Raw genomic sequence first — 22,348 nt, forward strand, 5'->3', positions numbered from 1 at the left:
GTCGTCTTCAGGGTTTAATTACTTTAATAGTATGTAACAGTATCTGTCTTTTAAAAAATTTTATGCCGTCAACACAAAACTATATTAAAAGCCGTTTAAAAAAAATTCTTTCCAACTGCAAATTATTTCTGCCATGGTATCCTCTGAATATCAGGATTATTTATGTATCAGCCCTAACTTAATATGATTGTATCACATATGCTTCTTTATGCTGTTTTAAAAATTTTATCCAGTTCAAATGAAATGATTTTTGAATAGAACCATAAGAAATCATACTTAATAAAGCTTCAAAATTTATCCTTTCCTTCCCAGCTTAAAAACTTGTCTAGCCCGACCACAATACTTACTGTGCGAGCTGAATAACTCGAATTTTTGTTGTTCATTTTCTTTTGTAAAAATAATTGTTATTGTATAACAATAATAATATTGTATAACAATAATTGTATCCAATCACAGCTAAGTGTTACAGTTCTAAAATTTAGATCGTTGAATTCTTATTTCTTATCTTTGCTGCTTAGGTATTTATTTGAACAGTTTCCATGTTATACGAAAGATAACAGTTTTTTTTGTTTCTAATGTTTGAAACATGGCTCTTTCCTATGTAAGTGATTCTGACTTTCGAAAATTTCCCCTAAACAGCTTGTATATTTTCACAGACACATGCACTTAGTGGTGAGTCAAAGTGCCCATACTCCATCCAAAAATTTGAGATTCTTATGGTTCATTGTGCGATTCCTTGTTTTTTTTTAAATTTTTATTTTCTTATATTTTATATTATTTTGTTGTGTTTAATCTGTAATTCCTCAATTTATCTGCTTTTTTGCTAGTTGATGCCCATTAAATGTCAGCCGAACCATAAACTAAATCTCTACATTTGTATTATACATGTATAGATTTGAACCAGGCTATGGAATTTCTAGGCTACTATGCGCTTATGGGCCCTGGAAACCTTAAATAGAAGCTTCGAATCCAAGCTACATATTTTTATCTCTACACAGCAGCATTGATGATTAACAAAAAAAATTAATGAAAAAAAATGTTAAAATTACTACAAATACAAAAATATCGTAGGTTCAAATTAACGATCAGCTTAAAACAAGCAGCAATAGGCTTATAGCTCAAACAAGGTATTAAAAAATTACAAGAATGAAGAAATAAAACCTAAAACAAACATAAATCACAACAGATGATGAAGCCAAACTCAAAACTTAGGTATTTTATAACAAATAAAGGAAATGTTATGCCCCCCCTCAAAAAAATGTTTTGATTGCAATTTACTGAAAACTAAATATATTACTTAAAGCGAAAGTTTTGTTTAGTCAGTTGCTGTGTCTATGCATTTGAAAATATATTTTGAAATAATAAAACTGAAGTGATTGAAACAAATGCTTCATGTCGAGGCGCTTTTACCACAAATAAGCGTAATACTGCGTCGCTGCCAACCCCCTGAAGTGCAGCAGCGTCAACCGATGGCAGCGCCCCTTAATTGTGCTATTTTTTTAAAGATTATTTTCATTGTTCAGAAAGGACTGAAATTGTCATGGCAGCAGTTCGTTATTTTCGTTCACTTCTTCATTCATCACAATTTCACACATTTTGAGGCTTAACATGTTGACTCTTAAAAATATAAATGGAATTTTCAATTTCCAATCAAATGAGCTAGCTCTGAAGTTAAAAGACTACCCCTTACATAGCAAGAGCCAAGAGCTAATAGGCACTTGTGACGAAGTCGGAGCCTAAAATTAGACCCGGTACTAAAGTTATCGACTTTGCTGTTCGTCTAGAAGCATTGAACTTGCCAAAACACTGGAAATTTCCCCCCCCCCCCCAACTCACCCAAAGAGATCAGATCCGGTCCGGTTATATCAATCACGTATCCAAAACTTGTGCTTATTCTTCCCATCAAGTTTCATTCCGATCTCTGGTTTCGAATATTTCCTGTTTCCAAGATTTCAGCTTTCCCCTCCATCTCCAATATCCCCAGATCCCATCCAAACTGAAAATGGAGCATTTGAGACATGAGATCTTTCTATATATCAAATTTCATTAAGATCCAATCACCCATTCGTAAGATAAACATAAATCAATTTTCAGGTTCTCCCCTCCCTCCAGCCCCCCCCGGATGGTCAAAGCGAGGAAACGACTGTTATCAAGTCAATTTATGCCGTTTCTTGAGACGCCTACCAATTTTCATCCTCCTAGCACGTCCACAAGTACCGAACTCGCCAAAGCATTGTACCCCCCCCCCCCAACTCCCCCAAAGAGAGTGGATACGGGCCGGTTATTTTAATCAAGCGTCTAGGACTCGTGCTTATTCTTCCCACCAAGTTTCATCCCAATCCCTCCACTTTAAGCGTTTCCCAAGATTTCTGGTTTCCTCCCTTCAATTCCCCCCAATGTCACCAGGTTCAGTCGGGATTTAAAATAAGAGCTCTGAGATGCAAGGTCCTTCTAAATATAAAATTTCATTAGGATCCGATCACCCATTTGAAAGTTAAAAATACCTCATTTTTTCTTGTTTTTCCCAGTTAACCGTCCCTCCACCCCCTTCCCAGATGGTTGAATCGGGGAAGCGACTTTCTCTTTTTTGATCTTGTCCGGTCCCTGCTACTCCTTCAAACTTTCAGCGATCGCTGTATCGACCACTTATCTAATTTCAGATCTTCTTCATGTAAAAATTGGGATCATCCAGAATTCGAACCCAGGACCTCTCTCGCCAATAGCGAGCATCATATCACTAGACCAACGAGACACACATAATAATAACTATCATTTATTTTATCACAAATAAAAATTCTTCACAACTATCTCGTTTGCTTGCTACCCCTCCCGGATGTTCAAATCGGGGAAGTGACTATTTCTAATTTAATCTGGGGGTGACAATACAATCTTTTTTGAATCTTAAAAAGTGAACTATAATGTTCAAATACCAATCAAATGAACCCCCTCTGAAGTTTATACAAGCAACCCTTCCATAAGAGCCATTTTTGCTCGCTGGGCATAACTTACAACGCCTGCCCATGGGCTCTGGGGGTTTGTATCGACCCCAGAGTTTAGTTTTATCTGAACTATTTAAAAAAAAGTGTCGAGTGCATTTTGGGAAAAAAGGGCATGGGGCTATTTGCCCTCCGATCACTTTCGACTCCTAAAAAAAGGCACTATATGCGATTTCAGATCGAATGAGCCGTTTATACGATCATCCCTTGGATATGAATTGCTTCTGGAAAAATAAAAAATATCAGAGGCTTAAGGAATTAGGGTCGGTGGAGGAGGCTATACGGCATTGGTTCACTTTTGACTCTTATAAAGGGAACTAGAACGTTCAATTTCTAATCATTTGATTCTACTTCGAAGTTTATATGACCGCCTCTTCTATAAAAGCCTTATATGCTCCAGGGGCGGAATTTACAACCCTTTCCCCGGATTTCGGGGGGGGGGAGGAGTTTGTTGGCCCCAAAGTTTTGTCACCTGATCGCTGGACTTTTTCAAACAAAATGGTCATCTCAAAATTTGATCAGATTCGCTTGGGGGAAAGAGGCTATGGGGAGAGGGTATATGCCCGCCTATCGCTTTTGACGACTCTTAAAAAGGTAACCAGAACTTTCAATTTCCAATATAGGCCACCTCGGATGTTTATACGACCACCCCTTGCATAAAGCCTTATCTGCCCCCGAAGCATAACTTAAAAAACTCCCCCGGGCTGTGGAGGGGGGGGGGTCAGCCCCCTGAGTTTTGTTATTTGATCTTTAAACTGTTTTGAACAAAATGGTGGTCTCAAAATTTTGATCAGATGTATTTGACGAATAAGGAGCCTTAGAGCGGCGACGGGGGCTGGTTGCCCTCTCATCCCTCTTGACTCTTAAACAGGGCTCTATAGATTCCGATTTACAATTAAATTAGCCCCCTCCGAAGTTTATATGATCATCCCTTCCATAAAAACCTTATATGCCCCCTGGGCATAATTTACAACACTTGCCCCCGGGTTCTGGGGGGCTGTTTTATCCGTGAAGTTTTTTTATATGATCTTTAGTCTATTTTGAACAAAATATCTACATAAACATTCGATCGGACGCATTTGGGCAAAAGAGGGATGGGGGGGAGGCTGGTTACTATTGGATCATTTTTGACTCTCAAGACGGGAATTAGAACTTTTAGTTTCTAATCATTTGAGTCCCTCCGATATTTATACGACCATCTCTTGCATAACAGTATTACATGCCCTCATGGAATAAGTTATAAATAAGTTACAAACTGGGCTCTGGAGAGGGGGGAGTGTGTTGACCCAAAACGTTTTGTTATCTGATCTTTGGACTATTTCAACCAAACTGGCAATCTCAAATTTTTGATCAAATGCGTTTTGAGAAACAAGAATGTGTATATGTCTGTGTGTTGGGTGGGGGAGGGGTAGATACCGTCTGATTCCTTTTGACTCATAAAAAGGTAACCCGAACTTTCAATTTCCAATCAAATGAGCCAACTCTGAGGTTTACACGACCAGCCATTACATCAAAACGTTACACACCCCCGGGGCATAACTTAAAACACTTGCCCCCGGGTTCTAGGGATTTGTGTCGCCCCAGTTGTTTTTGTTATCTAATTTTTAAATTATTTTAAAAAAATGGCAATCTAACATTTTTAATCGGATGGGCTTGGGAAAAAATGGGCGTGGGGGGATAGTTGCCCTCTGATCTCTTTTGACTCTTAAAAAGTGAACTAGAACAATCAACTGCCAATTTAATAATCCCTGTCTGTGGTTCATCATCCCTTAGAAGCATATATGCCTCCAGGGCATAACTTATTATCTCAAAATTTTTATCGGAATCATTTGAAGAAAAAAGGGCGTGAGGGGAGGGCTAGTTGCCCTCCGATCATTTTTAAAAGAGCACTAAAACTTCCAATTTTCAACTGAATGGGCCACCTCCGAGGTTTATACGAACACTCCTTCCATAAGAAGGGCCTCTGGGGAAAAAACAATAATAATAATTGGAGCCGTATGACTTTCACTATAGGCAACGCCATAGCGTTGCCACTGATTGGGAAATACTAGAATTATCAGAAAACCAGTCAAAGCGCCAGCTGGATAAAATGTATAAGAAAGGAAAAAGAAGCCATGCCGTAGTCACACCATACTCACCCCTGTCGATAAAAAAGTCAATATTTGTAAATGTTATTGGCTTCCTTAATTTATACGCCATACTGTTATTGCAGAAGACGAATACTGAAATGTAAAAAATTGACTTGAAAGCCTGTATCAAACTTTGTTGGCAGCATTGGAAAGTAAAAATCTCCTAGACTTCTACTATGGGAATGGTTTGAGCACCCTTGAGTTCAGTGTTAGTAAAACGAATAATTTTTGGAGCTTCTTAGGGCTGAGGGCCCAAGAACAGGTTTTAAAATTATTGTTACGAAGACTAAGTTGCTTAGACATGGAATAAGTAAAGGGAAGAGACGATGCTGGGTAAAAAGAACCATGGCCAACCATCTAGGGCCAAATGAAAAGCAGGTCATCCCTGAAGGAGGTGGGAGGATGTCGTAAGGAAGGATATAAGGGAAATTGGAACTTCTCAAGAAAGTTAAAGGGGGGTTTGAAAACACTGGGATGGGAGAGGAGTGTGTGTAGCAGTGTTGACCCCAGGTGGCTTGGTGCTGCCATGAGTTGCTTGTACTAGTAGTAGCAGTAGTAGTATTAGTACTAGTAGTAGTTCCTTCGGAATATGTAAGGACGTTGTTATACTAATTAGTTTTGACGACTTTTAAAAAGGTAACCAGAACTTTCAATTTCCAATATAGGCCACCTCTGATGTTTATACGACCACCCCTTACATAAAGCCTTATCTGCCCCCGAAGCATAACTTAAAAAACTCCCCCGGGCTGTGGAGGGGGGGGGTTTAAGCCCCCTGGGTTTTGTTATTTGATCTTTAAACTGTTTTGAACAAAATAGTGGTCTCAAAATTTTGATCAGATGTATTTGACGAATAAGGAGCCTTAGAGTGGCGACGGGGGCTGGTCGCCCTCTGATCCCTCTTGACTCTTAAACAGGGCTGTATGACATGATATAAGTACCAAGGACAGTGAAAATGGAATCTGACTGTTTGAATGAATCATGTGGAAACTTATGCAACCATACGTGCAAATATTTTTTTTTAGAAAACTCAGGAATTAGTTTTTAATAAAAAGACCTCCATGTGCAATAATGCTGTTTTCGATAGGGGTAGGCACCAAATTAAAATAAAAGAAAGAAAGGAGTGAGAAAAGTCAGCAAAAAAAAAAATATCTAAAAACACATGGAACCACACATCTTAAGTAAATAATTTCTGAGACCACACTGGCTAATCATGACAAAACACAAAATCGCAAACAAAAGAAGAACGAGGACAGTAAACAGAAAGTGAAAAAATTTGAAAATTATGCAAATATTTCGGTCAAGACCTCCGCTTGACCGTCCTCAGTGCAGAATAAACTGATAAAAAAAAACCTTGAAACGAAACACAAAACTAAAATATGATGACCCTTTCTCAGTAAGGGTCACTAAGTTTACTGAGAAATGGTCGCCATATTTTAGTTTTGTGTTTTGTTTTAAGATTTGTTTTTTTTTTTTTTAAAAGCTAAAACATTTAGCGAATATCTTCGTTGCAAAATTTGAGTGGCCAAACTGGAATATTCAACAGAAATATTTGGCCAATACAGGCAAAATACAGGCAAAATAGGGAAGAAATCATTCTCAGAGCAAGTGATAAACCAGTAGTACTCAAAAAGAAAGTTATGATTTTGAGAAATAGATCAAGTTTTAATAAATTTTGAAATGTTTCCTTCAGTGCTCATAACCTGCAATAAAGAAATTATCCTTTGTGGAACTAGACACCTATCCTTGAAGGAAATGCCAACGTTTATTTCCCATAATTGAATATTGAAGGCTGAAAGTGAAGGCTGATATTGAAGGCTGAAAGTGACAGAGGTGATAGAGGACTTAAAGTAAAACAATCGCCATACAATGGATACATTTGGGATTTAATTTCATAGGGAATATTTCACAATAGCTAAAGGGACTAGGTTGTCCCCTCCTCGATGTATCGCTCTTTACGCTAAAATTTGACTCTTTTTCACTACTCTAATTCTTTAAACAATTAAAACTTTAGCGTAAAGAGAAAGGCGTTGAGGAGGGGACAACCCCTTTCATATACGAAATAATTTTTGTTCGTTTTAAGTTTTAATGTTGCTCCTTACTTGCAGTTAAAAAAATTGTTTTTTTTACTTAATTTCCGAAAGTTTTTGAATTAATGCATGTTTTGATTTTGGCTCACTGCACATGAATAATTAAAACGAAATTTGCATATTAATATTTTTTTTGCTAAATGGCTTTCTCATAGTTTTGATTGGACGATTTTGAGAAAAAAAGGAGTGGGGGAGTAGGCCTAGTTACCTGTCTCCAATTTTTTGGTTACTTAAGAAGGCAACTAGAACTTCTAATTTTATGAACATTTGTATTAGTAAAAATATACGTGACTTACGAATTAACTTACGCAACGAACTTATAAATTCGTATGTTTTTATTTCGTATACAGGGGGTTCGCCCCCTCGTCAACACCTCGCTCTTTACACTAAAGTTTCAATTTTGTATCAATTCTTTAAGAATGAGCCCTGAATCACAAAGGCCGTAGAATAAATAGTGTGAAATTAATAAAATTACTTTAGCGTAAAGAGCGAGGTATTAGGAGGAGGCGAATCCCTAATATGCGTAATAATATCTGTTCGTTGTAAGTTTTAATGTTGCTCCTTACTTTCAGTTGAAGAAACTTTTTCATATTTATTTTTTCATTGCTTTTTAAAAATGCTGAAAAATCCTGTGCCCCCTTCATGGAAATTCTCTTCCCCCATGATAACTCTCTCCATGGAAAGTTCCCCCCGCATCCCCCTTCCACTCCCAACCTAAAAATCCCCCTGAAAGTGTCTGTGCACTTCCCAATAACCATTACTGTGTGTTAACACTGGTTAAAGTTTGTAACTTGCAGCCCCTCCTACGGGGACTGTGGGGGAGTAAGTCGTCCCCAAAGACATAGTTCTTAGGTTTTGACTATGATGATGAATATAATGGCTATCTCAGAATTTTAATCCGGTGACTTTGGGGTAAAAACAAGCGTGGGAGGGGGCCTAGGTGCCCTCCAATTTTTTGGTCACTTAAAAAGGGCACTAGAACTCTTAATTTCCGTTAGAATGAGTCCTCTTGCGAAATTCTAGGACCACTGGGTCGACAAGATCACCCCTGGGAAAAACAAAAACAAAAAACAAAAAAAAAACAAAACAACAAATAAACACGCATCCGCGATCTGTCTTGTGGCAAAAAATACAAAATTCCACATTTTTGTAGATAGGAGCTTGAAACTTCCGCTGTAAGGTTCTCTGATACGCTGAATCTGATGGTGTGATTTTCGTTAAGATTCTATGACCTTTAAGGGGTTTTCCCCCCTATTTTCTAAAATAAGGCAAATTTTCTCAGGCTTGTAACTTTTGATGGGTAAAACTAAACTTAATTAAACTCATATATTTAAAATCAGCATAAAAATGTGATTCTTTTGATGTAACCATTGGTATCAAAATTCTGTTTTTTCAGAATTCGGTTACTATTGAGCCAGGTCGCTCCTTACTACAGTTCGTTACCACGAACTGTTTGATCATTCCGTAGTAGGCTACTCTAAGATTGTAAATTTTTGGAAGCATCGAGGATTTGTTAGTACTTATAATAAGAGTAATTAAGGACTGCTTGTGTTTCTGACTTTAATAATATCTTTTACAATTCAAGAACCCAATTTGTCGAAAAATTTGGGAGATATAGGCCATGGGATATATAGGCCAAAAATCTAGTTAACTGTTTGGTAACTTCCCCCCAAAAACAATACCACAAATAGTACAACAAAAGTGTCATAAAATAACAAGCGGGTGACATATGTTGAACGAAAATGACGATTGGTCCGGTCCATTGCCCGAGCAAAGGATTGTGACGTCAAAATTCTAAGCGAGTGAGGTCTATCGATGAGCGCTGAGAGTCCTCTGGCTAATTGAGGAATAAAATCTAAATCGAACTTGTCACAGGTCAAAGAATGAACTATGTTGCCATAAATCAAGCATTCTTACCATTTCATTTTTTTTCTGTTATAATATTAACGGTTATTACAGTAGTTGAATAATTATAAGGATTCTCTTTTCATTTATTTGGTTTAACATTCGATTTTTGCAAATACTGGCTTCGTCAACTGTTTATTATGTAATGTTTACCCCTTGAGATTATGCAAAACTTGTTTACCCTTTCGTTTGAAGTCAGATGAATACTAGAGCGAAACCAGTACATAGGAGGAGTGAAGCTTAACATACGCACTACACAGATAAGATGGACATCTTAAACAGTGCACTTTTTCTTCCAAGCGCGCCACAGAGCAGTCTCTTCGAAGATCTACGCATTGGCAACGTCAGCTTAAAGTCTAAAGAGCGACCAAATTGGACACTGCATCGGAATAAGATTCAGCAAATTAGAAGTAAGTTTGCTAGGATGAACGAGTTACAGTAATTCTTTTTTAGGAACTTGTAGTTGAATTTATTAAGACAAAGGAATAACGTTGAATAAATGTAAGTTTATCCTTTTTCAAAAATGGGCTACTTAAACTTGCATCTGCAATAAATTTCCTGTGAATTCGTCGATTTTTTATGCTTTAAGGACTTTCTCTCGGGTAGATCTGTAGTGCATGCCAGCCTCTAAATAAAACATGTTAATAAAATAAAAACAGTACAATTAGGCTCCTTATTTTATGCTCTTTCCTTTATGGTCGTTTTTCTGATGATACGCCCCCCCCCCATGATGGCTTAGGATATAGCCCTAAATATATTTCCTCGCCGTTTTAGATTCTGTGATGTCTTCTTTGTTAATGAGTTTCATGCATTCTTGACCTGTGAAAAATGTTCTGCCTTATTGATTGTATTAACATTTTTGAATAAAAATATAGCGCGGTACTTGTCCATTATTCAGAACACACCCAATAAGTGAAGTTTTAATCCTAAATATAATAATTTATTAACAAAATTATAGGAATTACTGCAGAAAATTACGAAAAGCCAATCTAAATACCAACTCTTGTTTGATTAAAATACATCAACAAAGTAATTTTTCCACTGTGTCTAACTTCATTTTCCTAACCTAAACCCTTTCCAAGATAGCAAGAAGTCAATTAACTAGAATTTTACCTTATTTTTTTCCGAATACCGATAGCTAAAACAGTTTTTGTCAGATTTTGCAGACCAAGATTTTTGAGTGTATTCTGAATAATGACCAATGGTAATTGTTTATTTTCGTCACAAGCTGTCCAAGCTGGAAACTATGCTGCGAAGCATCATAGTTTTCATAATATAGCACTTTAAATGCTAATTCTAGAAGCGCATCCATTTCTGGTTGACCCTCCTCCTCCATGGGGCAAACTAAAATGCATAAAGTGGGCAGGATTTTGAAGCCGAGGGGAAAGTTTAGGCTGTAGAATATAAATGAAACTATATTTTAAATAATAATTTCAGTTGGTGATTTCTGTATAGTAGGAAGTCGGAAGATAATTAAAAACTCACGCATCCATTGATATTAATATCCAAGATGGTTCACTTTCACATTGTAAAATCGATTTTGCTTACAGGTAACATTACCTATAGAGCAAAGCGTATTAGTCCACGAGCCCCGCGGGCAGCAGAGCGAGGTCTGTATTCTGATTGGTTGAAAACCAAATAATTATTAAATATAGGATGCAGACTTCGCCCCACTGCCTGCAGAGCTCATGGACTAAATACGCTTCGCTCTATAGGTAATGTCATCTGTAAGCAAAATCGGACGTTGCACTGACTACCTTCAAATCAACGGAACATAAACTTAATATTTAACTAATCGCTCTGATTCGCCGGTTCAAAGTTCGTCACAGGCCAATATCACAACAGCTAGTATTACAGTTGTTCAGAAACAACTGGCTAATTTAAACTCGAAAGTGAAAGTGAACCATCTTGGATATTAGCACTAATGAAATAGAAGCGTGAGTTTTTGGTAAATGTTTGGAAAATCCCAAGGGGTAAGCCCTGGTGCTACCCTTCGAAACTTCAATTACACACATTTTCGATTATTCTGAGAAATAGAGGATTAAGGCTTACTAGGGATGAGGGTTCGAACAAGGTGAATGACAAGATTGACACATTCTAATTTAGAAAATTGATTGAACAGACAAGCGAAAGTAAAAGTTTCAGTTGTTCTGATAGTTTTTTCATAATTCAAATTTGTCTGACATTTGGGCATTGAAATATAGGATATCTTTCAATTTATTTAAACAAATCACAAACTATGTTTAAACACTCGAATTAGTATTTAAATTGAATCATGTTTTGGTCACACCATTTAAACAATTAAATGGGGATAGGTATTATATATTGCTTCTCTTCGAATTTCAGTGAAATTTAGCTGATACATTAAAGAGATCAATTTTCAAATCTACTTCGGTTACTTCGATTCTATGGGTTTATTTTTGTGGCGTATTCTCGCAAGCCAATCAGAGAAATCTTTTATCAGGGGGGAAAATGGGCCTGTCTTTTAAAAACTGGGTTAATTAATACTGAGCAGCAAATCCATACTGAGTTGCTGACAAGGAAATCCAAATTCTGGAGAGACAAATAAATCCGCCTTTTTTAAAATCTGATTGGCTTTTTCGCGAGAAACAGTTAGCCAGTAAAAAGGACAGACAAATTTGAGCCGTCGCACCCCTTTTGTTTATAAACTGTTTCTCTGCGGATACATGCTCAAATAGTTAATTTTATGCAACTTTATAACATGGTCCAAGAAGGTCTCTAAGATCATCGATGCCGGGCGAGGTGGAAACGCCTGACTTCCGCCACAAGTACAAGTAAGTAGTTAATTTTATTGGTTTATTGCATTCTTCTATATATAATTGCAATTCATCCTGCTTTTTAACACTGGTGGATCCTGCCCTCCCCCAAGTTTTTTTTTGCACCCTCATTTCGTGTTTTTTTTCTGATTTTCACTTTTTTTATAAACTCGTCGCTTTGGTCAATTATTGGGCCCTTGCCTCATTCCCTCCCCCAGAATTTGCTCTAGATTCGCCTTTGCTTTTTAATATTTAAGCATCAGGGTTGCAGTGATAGCTCACGAACCACGACCCATAGTACCCACAAGTTGAAGAAACGCGTTTGAAAATTGTGATGGTTTATTTGTTAATTATTTTCTGATTTGCCTTATAAAAAAATCACTTTTTATAATTTTTTATCAGATTTGAAGTGAATACATATTTATTTGGATTGATAATCTATCTTGCTTTTTTACGCAATCATAACATTTCACTTATAGCTTTCAACAATGGGGATGCTAGCAGTGTACTTTTCGCTTCGAACCAACGCCGATTTTGAGGGGTCTCGTGCTATCTTTCAGAATTCCCATAAATTGGTTTTCAAAATAACATTTTACTTTTAAGAATAATCGGGAAAATGGTTTCATTTCTGAATCAGCTAGAAATTACAATTTTTTCACTAGTCGCTTTTTTAAATTTTTGGTTACTATGGGCCATGTTTCGTTCTTCATTAGATTACGAAAGTAAAACAGTTCAAAATAGCGATGACACCTTTTTATTGACAGTGAATAGATATAAAATTATTTAACTGGATATTTCGAACACATATACAGTGTTCATCATCAGCAGTTCATCATCAGCAGTTTTACTGCTGATGATGAACACTGTATATGTGTTCGAAATATCCAGTTAAATAATTTTGTATCTATTCACTGTCAATAAAAAGGTATCTCCCTATTTTGAACTGTTTTCATTTCGTCATGGAAAGGCAGTGTGGTCTTCGAAGTTATCTATATAATTAGATTACAGCTACCGCTGCAACCATGACACAACGACAGATTTTTTTTCGGACGGGAAAGTCCGAAGTAAAACCTATGTTTAATACCTTGCGATAGTGTAGGGGAAAAAGCTGCGTTTCCTGTTTAATGGGTGACAGGTTCAAACCTTCGTGTCGCAAGGAATGTGATTACCTACATCATTGCTAAAAATGAAGTTTAACCCTATGTTAGGTGAAGTTTAACCTAACTTTAGCAAGATCTTTTTATAGGGTTTATTGTGTATATTTTTAAAACTTAAAAAAGTAGAAAGTAATTTTTAAAAATAAAGTTTTGCAGTGAAGAATCTAGCACTTTACTAAAAAGAACGCTTGCCTAAGTTTTAAGAATTAAACACGTACAGTAAAATACGTTGATTTCATGGCCGCTGAAATACTATTCAGAGAAATATTATTGAGTCATTTATTTTTTGCAGGATTTTCAGGTCCTACTTCTTTTTTGTTGTGTTGGTTGAGTGCTTTTATTCTCTACAGAAAAAACCTTCGTTTTGTAAAAATTAATACGGAAATGACACTTTGTATGCCGTAAACGTGCTTATACGCTTTGAATTATCTTGGATAAGAATTCTTAATTGGATGAAGATAAAATCTGTCAAAGAAAAATGTTCAATACAATATTTTTTATTTTATGATTATTACAATTATTTACAAATCATAATTTTGCGCTTTTAACGCAAATTGTTTCTCATATATTTAATTCATCTTGATTTTATGTGAATTTATTTTAAAAATATTTCAAAAAGGAAATTGTTCAGAGACAAGTAAAGAGCTATTTTAAACCATGGACGAGCAGAAATAGTCAAATGATAATTCAAACTCAAAATGAACGGAAATCAGTGTCAATGAGACCCAAACGAACAGAAATTACAAAGAATAATCAAGTCAAGATTGGAACAAACAGGAATTACCACCAACATTAGCGTTTACGTCCCATAAACCTTCTGAAGACCAGAGCGTCTTTTGCGTTTTGCTAAAAACAATTTTTACTTCAAGTGATGTTTTATTTTCATAGCATCAACAACAACAAAACAGAAAAACTTATATCGCAATGCTAATCAAAGTTGCAAGGTTGCCGTTGCCAGATTGGCGCAGGCGACCTGGCGGTCAATTGAAGAATCGGTGGGGAACTGCCAAAGACGACCTCAACCCTGTTGATGGATTTTGAATATTTGGCAGAAAGTGGGAGAGCTGCTGGCTCCGGTTTGCTGAAGAGTTGGCACAAGATCGCGACAAATGGGAGTCAACCATACGTAGTCTTCTAGATGCCGGGTAGGGTGTCCTTGTAAGTAAGTAAGTAAGTACAAGTAAGTAATCATGGTTTGTAAATAAGATTGGGACTACCTGTTTCCTTATCTCCATGTCAAAACCTCCAAACGGCTTGAATGTCATTTGCATACACTGATAATAACAGTATACTTAATAAAATGGTACACTGACTGTTTGTCAGTGTACTGTTTTTTTGGTTTTTTTAAGATTGTACTGTTTTATCAAATTTTTTTTAAGATTTTGTTGTTCAGATATGAAAAAACAGAGTTAATTACTAGGCTAATAGAATTTAGCAAAATAGTCTAGGCTATTAAAATTGGGTATATGTTTCAGATGCAGCAATGTATCAGTCAACAGAGAAAACACCATTAGCGTCTTTTAAAAAATTCGCCGGTTATGACGTCATAGAGCTTCACACCTTTGCTAAAGGACAGGATGGAAAGCTCCAGAAACTAAAGATGAGGTTCTTAAGACTCTTTAAAAGGGATCCAGGTCCATACCAGAGGTTAGATGAGGACCCTTACGACAAGGTAATATATCTGAAATATTTCTAGTATTTCCTTGAAGAATTTGATCGTAAAGCGGTGAGAACTTAAATCAGCGGTGAATCTTGTTGGGGTCGAGAAACGCGGCAACCTACATATGTCAATGATCACCTACTTTTAATACCATAAAGCATTTTACTTAAGACATGTAATAAACCATACAGGTCGATTACGTGTTCCTGAACCAGATCCGTTTCCATGTATATATATATATATATATATATATATATATATATATATATATATATATATATATATATATATATATATATATATATATATATATATATATATATAGTCCAGATTCATAATTTCATATTCATATTCCGAGTCACATAATTCATATTCTGAATTATAATTTCATATTCATATTCTGAGTCACAGTGTTATTCTGAGTCTGTGATTCACAATCGTATTCTGAGTCTGTGATTCAGAGTCACAGTCTTCTGTGACTCATGAATCTTCTGGACTTTGTAAATAAAACCATTTTTGTACAACAACTGACGGTACTTGAATGATACAGCCCCTACCTAATATTCTTTTAATATATTTTTCTGTCACTCAATCCTCATAAAATGTACCTAAATATGATAGAAATATAGCGGCTTTGCATGTTTAATGTATTAGGTACAACTATTCTGCATATTATGAAGTAAAAATTGTTTTCTATCTTCACACTGTCCAAATACTTTAACCCCCCTCCCCCTGATGTGTAAATATATAGCCCAAATTATATATTTTCCATCTGTTCTTTCACTTCCCTTTTTCTTGTCTTATGTTAAGCTGAATGAAACTAACGGGAAAAAAATCTATTCTATAATGCGTCAATGAATGAACAAATTGAGCGGTAGGGGCTATATCATAGCCCCTACCGCTATGTAAAAAAAGAAATTTTCAGGGACAGAAACTCTAGAAGAGAGAAAGAAACTAATGGAAACCCTATTTCTAATTTTTTACCTCAATTATCACTACCTGACCACTCATTGCTTAGTCCACCTCAATAACCTCAGCAACAATAACAATGATGTTTTTACAGCAGACATTGAAAATAGCACAATTAAGGCTCCCTTTTAATGCCCAGTAGGGGCTGTGTTCCCTGTGGTAGCATTCTGGGATGGAAAAATTTTCCTTGTATGCACCGACAGCAAAGAAAACAGTCCGGTGAATCTTGCGCATAAAATCACTGACGGGTTTTCCCCTCTCAAATCCTGAAAGTGAATTTTTAGGGTTGAGAAGCATGATCTGATGCCAACACGCCCAAAAAGAAAACACTATCATTTATAATTTCAACGGCGACATCTTGACTTAATCTTTAAAGTTAAATTATAAAGGTCATAAAGATGAAAACATTTTTGCCCCCTGGCTCCATCTTGAGCCTATTTATACCTGAAAATCGAAATTATCTAAAATATTTCTTTTGACCTCTTCCAAAATATTAGTATTTTTTTTGTTGCGTAAATTTTCTCCTTTGATGCAAACTGAATCGTGAAAAGAAACAAACGAGAAACTTCTCATGTTTACAAACAAGCTCAACAAAACGGTTGCAGCACTCATTTATCATCCACTCATTTAGCAACCAAAACGGTTGCAGCATTCATCACAAACAAGCTCAACAGAATGGTTGCGGCACTCATTTATCATCCACCCATTTAGCAACCAAAATGGTTGCAGCACTCATTACAAAAGAGCTCAATAAAACGGTTGCAGCACTCATTTAGCAACCAAAACGGTTGCAGCATTCATCACAAACAAGCTCAACAAAACGGTTGCAGCACTCATTGATCATCCACTCATTTAGCAACCAGAATGGTTGCAGCACTCATTACAAACAAGCTCAACAAAACGATTGCAGCACTCATTTATTATCTACTCATTTAGCAACCAAAACGGTTGCAGCACTCATTACAAACAAGCTCAACAAACGGTTGCAGCACTCATTTATCTACATCTAAGTGTCGAGCAAAACAATAGTCGATCTGATGGTATAGCTGTTATGTTCAATAGTGCTGAACAAATGCGGTCTACTCAGAATACGCAAGAATTAAATAATAAAAGTAATATTGTCAGAATCACAAGAAAACAAGTATTTTTTGAACTGTCAGTAGGGAATTAAAGTAATAAATATAATTAAACAGAATAACTTAATTGGCCATTCTCAAAATATGTTTTTGTAGGTAAATCCATTGAATAATAATTCGAAGTGTTTAACCATGAATGATGTTAATGCTACTACTACCGATAACTCGCAGCAGCACCAGGCCACCTGAGGCCAACACAGCTACGCATGTTCCCCATCCATCACAATCTACTCAAAGTCTCCCTTTTTACACTCTCCCAAAATGTTCCCATTTCTCTTAAATCTTTCCTTATGACATCCTCCAACCCCATTCGGGAACGATCTGCTTTTTGTTTGGTCTTAGACGGGTGTCGGACTAGGCCAATATTTGATGATGCGAATAATATCTTATTAATGTATGTTAATACAGAAATAAAGAAAGCTAGTTTCTAGAGCTCCTCGATGGTAAGTTTTTTCGTTATTTTTTGCACAAACTTACTTATTTTTAAACTTGGGGCCCGCAAAGTTCTAAAAATACATGATCGCACATTGAAAGCTTTTCCGGTAAAAATTGAGCTCTCGGGTTTTCCTAATTTTTAAGACGCAATTTTCCATCCAGTTAAAAGAACCAGATTGCATTTTTAGTGCCGTTGGTACTTTAAAACTATCAACAGAGTTGACAATAGCGTCTTATGGGGCTATATATCTCATCTGACCTTTCATGGGGAATACACTTCTGACGGGTTTGGTCCTACTGCAAAAAGCTGCCGCCATTTTTCGTTCTGCGGGCCTATTACCATTTGCTTTAATAGATTCAAATCAGATAGTCTAGAATTACACCTATTTTTGAACGTAAATACATGCTTCAAACCCCTGTCAACACCCTTGGAGAGGCTCTAAAATAGGACTTCAAAGTGAGTTGTAGCATTGAATGTGACGTAGAGACTACGAACAAACGTGGTGGTGGCGCGATTGGACTACCTACAAGAGGAGACACTAAACTTCCACTTGGGATGGTCTCACAAAAGAGATAATCCTTGAGGACCCAGTGTATCGATTGTTTTTAAAAGAAATTATATAAAAAAAGTTTTTTTTTTAAACTGTAGAGTGACATTAAAACTTAAAACGAACAAAAATTACTCCGTATATGAAAGAGGTTGTCCCCTCCGTAACGCCTCGCTCTTTACGCCAAAATTTGACTCTGTCACAACTCTGTTTTTTAAAACAATAAAACAACTTTAGCGTAAAGAGCGACGCGTTGCGGAGGAAAAAACTTCTTTCATATACGAATTAATTTCTGTTCGTTTTAAGTTTTAATGTTGCTACTTACTTGCAGTTAAAAAAATACTTGTTTTTATTTAATTTCTGAACGTTTTTGAATTAATATAGGTTTTGAATTGGGCTCCCCATACATGTATAAATAAAACAAAATTTTAAAGAAATGGCCCCCATAACCCCTAGATGAAGAGCTGTAAATTCTGCAAGTTGCCCACTGCTTACATATATGTTGCATAAAGGGTATATAGAAATTCCTTTATGGACGTTCTCAGTGCCATGAAAATTATACTTGACAATTCAGTTAAGTTGTTTATTAATATTAAATAAAAAACAAGTTTTTTTTAACTGAAAGTAAGGAGCGACATTAAAACTTAAAACGAACAGAAATTATTCCGTATATGAAAGGGGCTGTCCCCTCCTCAACGCTCCGCTCTTGACGCTAAAGTTTTTTATTCTTTTATTAAGTATAGTTGTGAAGAAGTCAAACTTTAGCGTAAAGAGCAGGGAATTGAGGAGGGGACAGCCTCTTTCATATACGGAATACTTTCTGTTCGTTTTAAGTTTTAATGTCGATCCTTACTTTTAGTTAAAAAAACTTTTTATTTATTTAATTTCTGAACGTTTTTGAATTAATACAGGTTTTGAATTGGGCTCCCCGTACATGCATAAGTAAAACGAAATTTTACTTTTTTTTTAAAACTAACAATAACCTTATAATAACCTAAATTTGATTTTTGTTTCAGTTGTTTAAGAATGAATCCTGGATCACAAAGCCTATTTAATTAGAATAATAGCCTCTTTTAAAAGTTAAAATATAAACCGCGTAAGAGCGAGCTACTGGGAAGAGGCAACCCATTTCATATGCGTAATGTTTTCTGTTCGTTTTAAGTTTTTATGTTGCTTCTTACTGTCAGTTGAAAAAGCTTGTTTTTTATATGATTGCTGATCCTTTTTTAAATAATGCTGGGGAATCCAGCTCCCCCTCCATGGAAAATTCCCTTCCCCACGAGAAATTTCTCCATAGAAAGATTCTCCCGCGTAGCTTAGATTGGCGATATTGGCGGAACTAATTTTGTAAGGCATAGTCAAATGTCTGAAATGAATGAAAGAAAAGATCTTTAAAAGATATAAGTAATAATTATTGTTCGTTTGAAGTTTTAATGTTATTCCTTACTTTCAATTGGAAAGTTCTTTTTTATTTTTTTTTTATATTTTTTTTATTATTTAATAACAACTACAAGCCGAATACGTACAAATTCTTTTGTTTATTATCACATAAAAATCATAGCTATGAAACTGCTTAAGGCAAAATTAAATGCTGAGATTGGCCGGAAAATAACACAAACAAATTATTGCTTATATCGGCCATTATTTTACAAGACTGAAAACTTAGCGTAAAGAGCGAGATATTGACGAGGGGGCGAACCCTCTCATATTACGTTAAAGTTCGAACTTTGTTCCAATTATTTAAGAATGACCCCTGAATCACAAGTGCCGCTTCATTAGAATAAATAGTTCTTTTGAAACTACTAAAAATTCATCAGCGTAAAGAGCAAGGTATTGGCGAGGGAACGAACTCCTCATATATGTAATAATTTCTGTTCGTTTTAAATTTTAATGTTACTCCTTTATTTCGGTTGAAAAACTTTTTTTTATTTAATTTCTGAACGTTTTTGACGTTCAGTTTTGATTTAATGCAGGTTTTGATTTGGCTCACCGTAAATGAATAATTAAAATGAAATTTGTATATTAATTTTACTTTTTTTGGCCAAATAGCTTTCTTAGGGTGTTGATAAAAAGGGGCAGGGGAGGGGGGCCTACTTGCCCTCCAATGTTTTTGGTTACTTAAAAAGGCCGCTAGAATTTCCAATTTTATTTATGAACATTTTTATTAGTAATAAATATACGTAGCTTACAAATTAACTTTTGTAACAAACTTCTATCTTCGTATATTTTTATCACGTATATTAGGGGATTCGGCCCCTCATCAATACCTTGCTCTTTATACTGACGTTCGAATTTTTTTCAAAATCTTTAAGAATGACCCCTGAATCACAGAGGCCGTTTAATTAGAATAAACAGCTGTTTTAAAATTACTAAATATACTTTTGCGTAAAGAGCAAATTATTGAGGAGGGGACGAACCTCCTCATATGTGTGTTAATTTCCTCAGTTTTTATAGTTTAATGTTGCTCCTTACTTTCAGTTGAAAAACTTGTTTTTGTATTTAATTTCTCATTGTTTTTTTCGCATAATGCTGCAAAATCCAGCGCTTCCTTCATGGAAATTCTCTTCCCTAATGATAAATTCCTCCATAGAAAGATCCTGTCGCTTAACCGCCTACCTCCCCCCTCCAGCCAGAAAAATCCCCCTGAAAACGTCATTAGACTTCCCAATAACCAATGCTATATGTAAACAATGGATAAAGTTCATAAATTGCAGCCCTTCCCCCAGGGATGTGGGTGATTAAGTCGTCCTCAAAGACGTAATTTTTTGATTTTTTCGACTATGCTGAACAAGATGGCTATCTCAAAATTTTGATTCGCTGACTTTCTGAAAAATGAGCGCGGGAGGGGTCCTAGTTGCCCTCCAATTGTTTTTGTCACTTAAAAGAGCACTAGAACTTTCGATTTTCGTTAGAGTGAGCCCTGTCGCAACATTTTAGGACCACCGAGTCGATACGATCACCCCTTGGAAAAAGAACAAGCACACAAACACGCGTCCGTAATCTTCCTTCTGGCAAAATTTCGTAATTCCACATTTTTGTAGATAGGAGCTTGAAACTTCAACAGTAGGGTTCTCTGATACTCTGAATGTGATGTTGTGATTTTCATTTAAGATTCAGTGACTTTTAGGGGGTGTTTTCTCCATTTTTCGAAAATGTTATTCATACATCTATTATATGTTTCTCTTTGTATTTTGAACACAATTTATTAATTCATATGTAGATTTCTCACTTCAATATTTTTCAAACCTAAAAAGCCTTCCGATCAGATGGTTTGGCTTCCTAAACGTTGACGATACCCAATCAATTTGCAAGGGTGGAGCTTTAACCAATGTAACAACACTGCGCGGGCGGGCGAAGGACTTTTGTTAGATAGCCATAATTAAGGAGTATTTCGACCCATGTATTTTATCTGGTGAAACCTAATAGATAACCTGTGTTTTGAATGTCTTTGTAATTAAGAGCTATTGAGAAGTGAGCGATTGTGTGTCATGTTCATGGTAGCAGTCAACCTTATTAAGCATGTCTGACTTTTTAATATTTTTCTTAATGATGGGCAGATATATTTCGGTGATAAATATTGTATTTATTTATATTGTATTTATTTTTTATGTATTTCGGTGATATATTCTGGGCTAGGAAAGGCAAACATATGAACTTTGCTTTAAACTGAATAGTTTTATTTAAAGGAAAAATAGTTTCTTGAGAGGATACTGACCGCTGTTGCCTCCTATTAATAGTCAAGCAGATTATTCAGTAATTCAAACTTTATAATTGACTATTAATATATTTGTAGGAGCATGGCATATCCTGGTCAAAGAAAGTAAGGAAGGCAATGGGACGATATGCAAGCTATCTGGGAGAAGGGGTTACCAACATGACAATGGTGTACCGTTCAGGAGCAAATACTACATACTATTGCAGCGCTACTCCCGTCTATTAGTGTTTCTTAAGACTCATTGAGAAAAAAATGCCTCGTAAGAGTTATTATTTATGCAAATTGAGCATCTACAAGAACTGAGTACCTGTGTATTGTTTATTTGATTGAAAAGACTTGCAAGTTTTTTTATTGAATTTTTTTTTTTTTAATTTGATTGAAAAGACTGCTTGAAGTGATTAAAATCAGCCATTTTGAAAGGATGCTCGTTGTGACAGCGTTACCATATGTATTATATAAGTATACTGTAGATGGAATAGCGAAAATGTGCCCATAGCACCGAGTGCTAGATGTGCTATTCCTCAAAAAGCATTTGTTAGGAAAATGTATCTACTTGAAGAATTCAGTAACGCCAAAACGCGTCTCATCTTGCACCACTAAGTAGTTCTGATTCGTGGATTCATTTGGAGAAATTGAAGAAAAAATCACCCGATTTTTCGCTTTCGTTGGATCTATTTTGTTCTAAAAATGCTACGTTTAGTTTCAACTATAAAAGGGGTACAAAAGCTAACATTTTGAATTTATTACTTCAGTTGTAATTAAAAAAGTTTGTTTTACTAGTCTTATATGCGTCAGAACATTGTATGCATAATCGATATCTTATATGCTTAATTT

General features: G+C 35.8%; 1 protein-coding gene across 4 annotated transcripts; it reads left to right on the forward strand.

Annotated features, from left to right (window-relative positions):
* Positions 1 to 533: 533 nt before the first annotated feature.
* LOC136026882 (uncharacterized) lies at positions 534 to 22,290 on the forward strand. Of its 4 annotated transcripts, none has more exons than XM_065703682.1 (4): positions 534 to 601; positions 9,313 to 9,527; positions 14,527 to 14,723; positions 21,593 to 22,290. In XM_065703682.1, exons 2-4 carry the CDS (start codon positions 9,383 to 9,385, stop codon positions 21,737 to 21,739), a joined length of 489 nt encoding a protein of 162 aa, XP_065559754.1. In that variant the 5' UTR covers positions 534 to 601; positions 9,313 to 9,382; the 3' UTR covers positions 21,740 to 22,290. The 4 variants fall into 4 exon arrangements, 3 of the variants coding, with proteins under 3 accessions (XP_065559754.1, XP_065559756.1, XP_065559755.1); XM_065703684.1 differs by having other exon boundaries at positions 561 to 601; positions 9,418 to 9,527; XM_065703683.1 differs by lacking the exon at positions 534 to 601 and adding an exon at positions 606 to 672.
* Positions 22,291 to 22,348: the final 58 nt, after the last annotated feature.

This window comes from Artemia franciscana, chromosome 5 (genome assembly GCF_032884065.1).
Source record: "Artemia franciscana chromosome 5, ASM3288406v1, whole genome shotgun sequence".
Classification (NCBI taxonomy): domain Eukaryota; kingdom Metazoa; phylum Arthropoda; class Branchiopoda; order Anostraca; family Artemiidae; genus Artemia; species Artemia franciscana.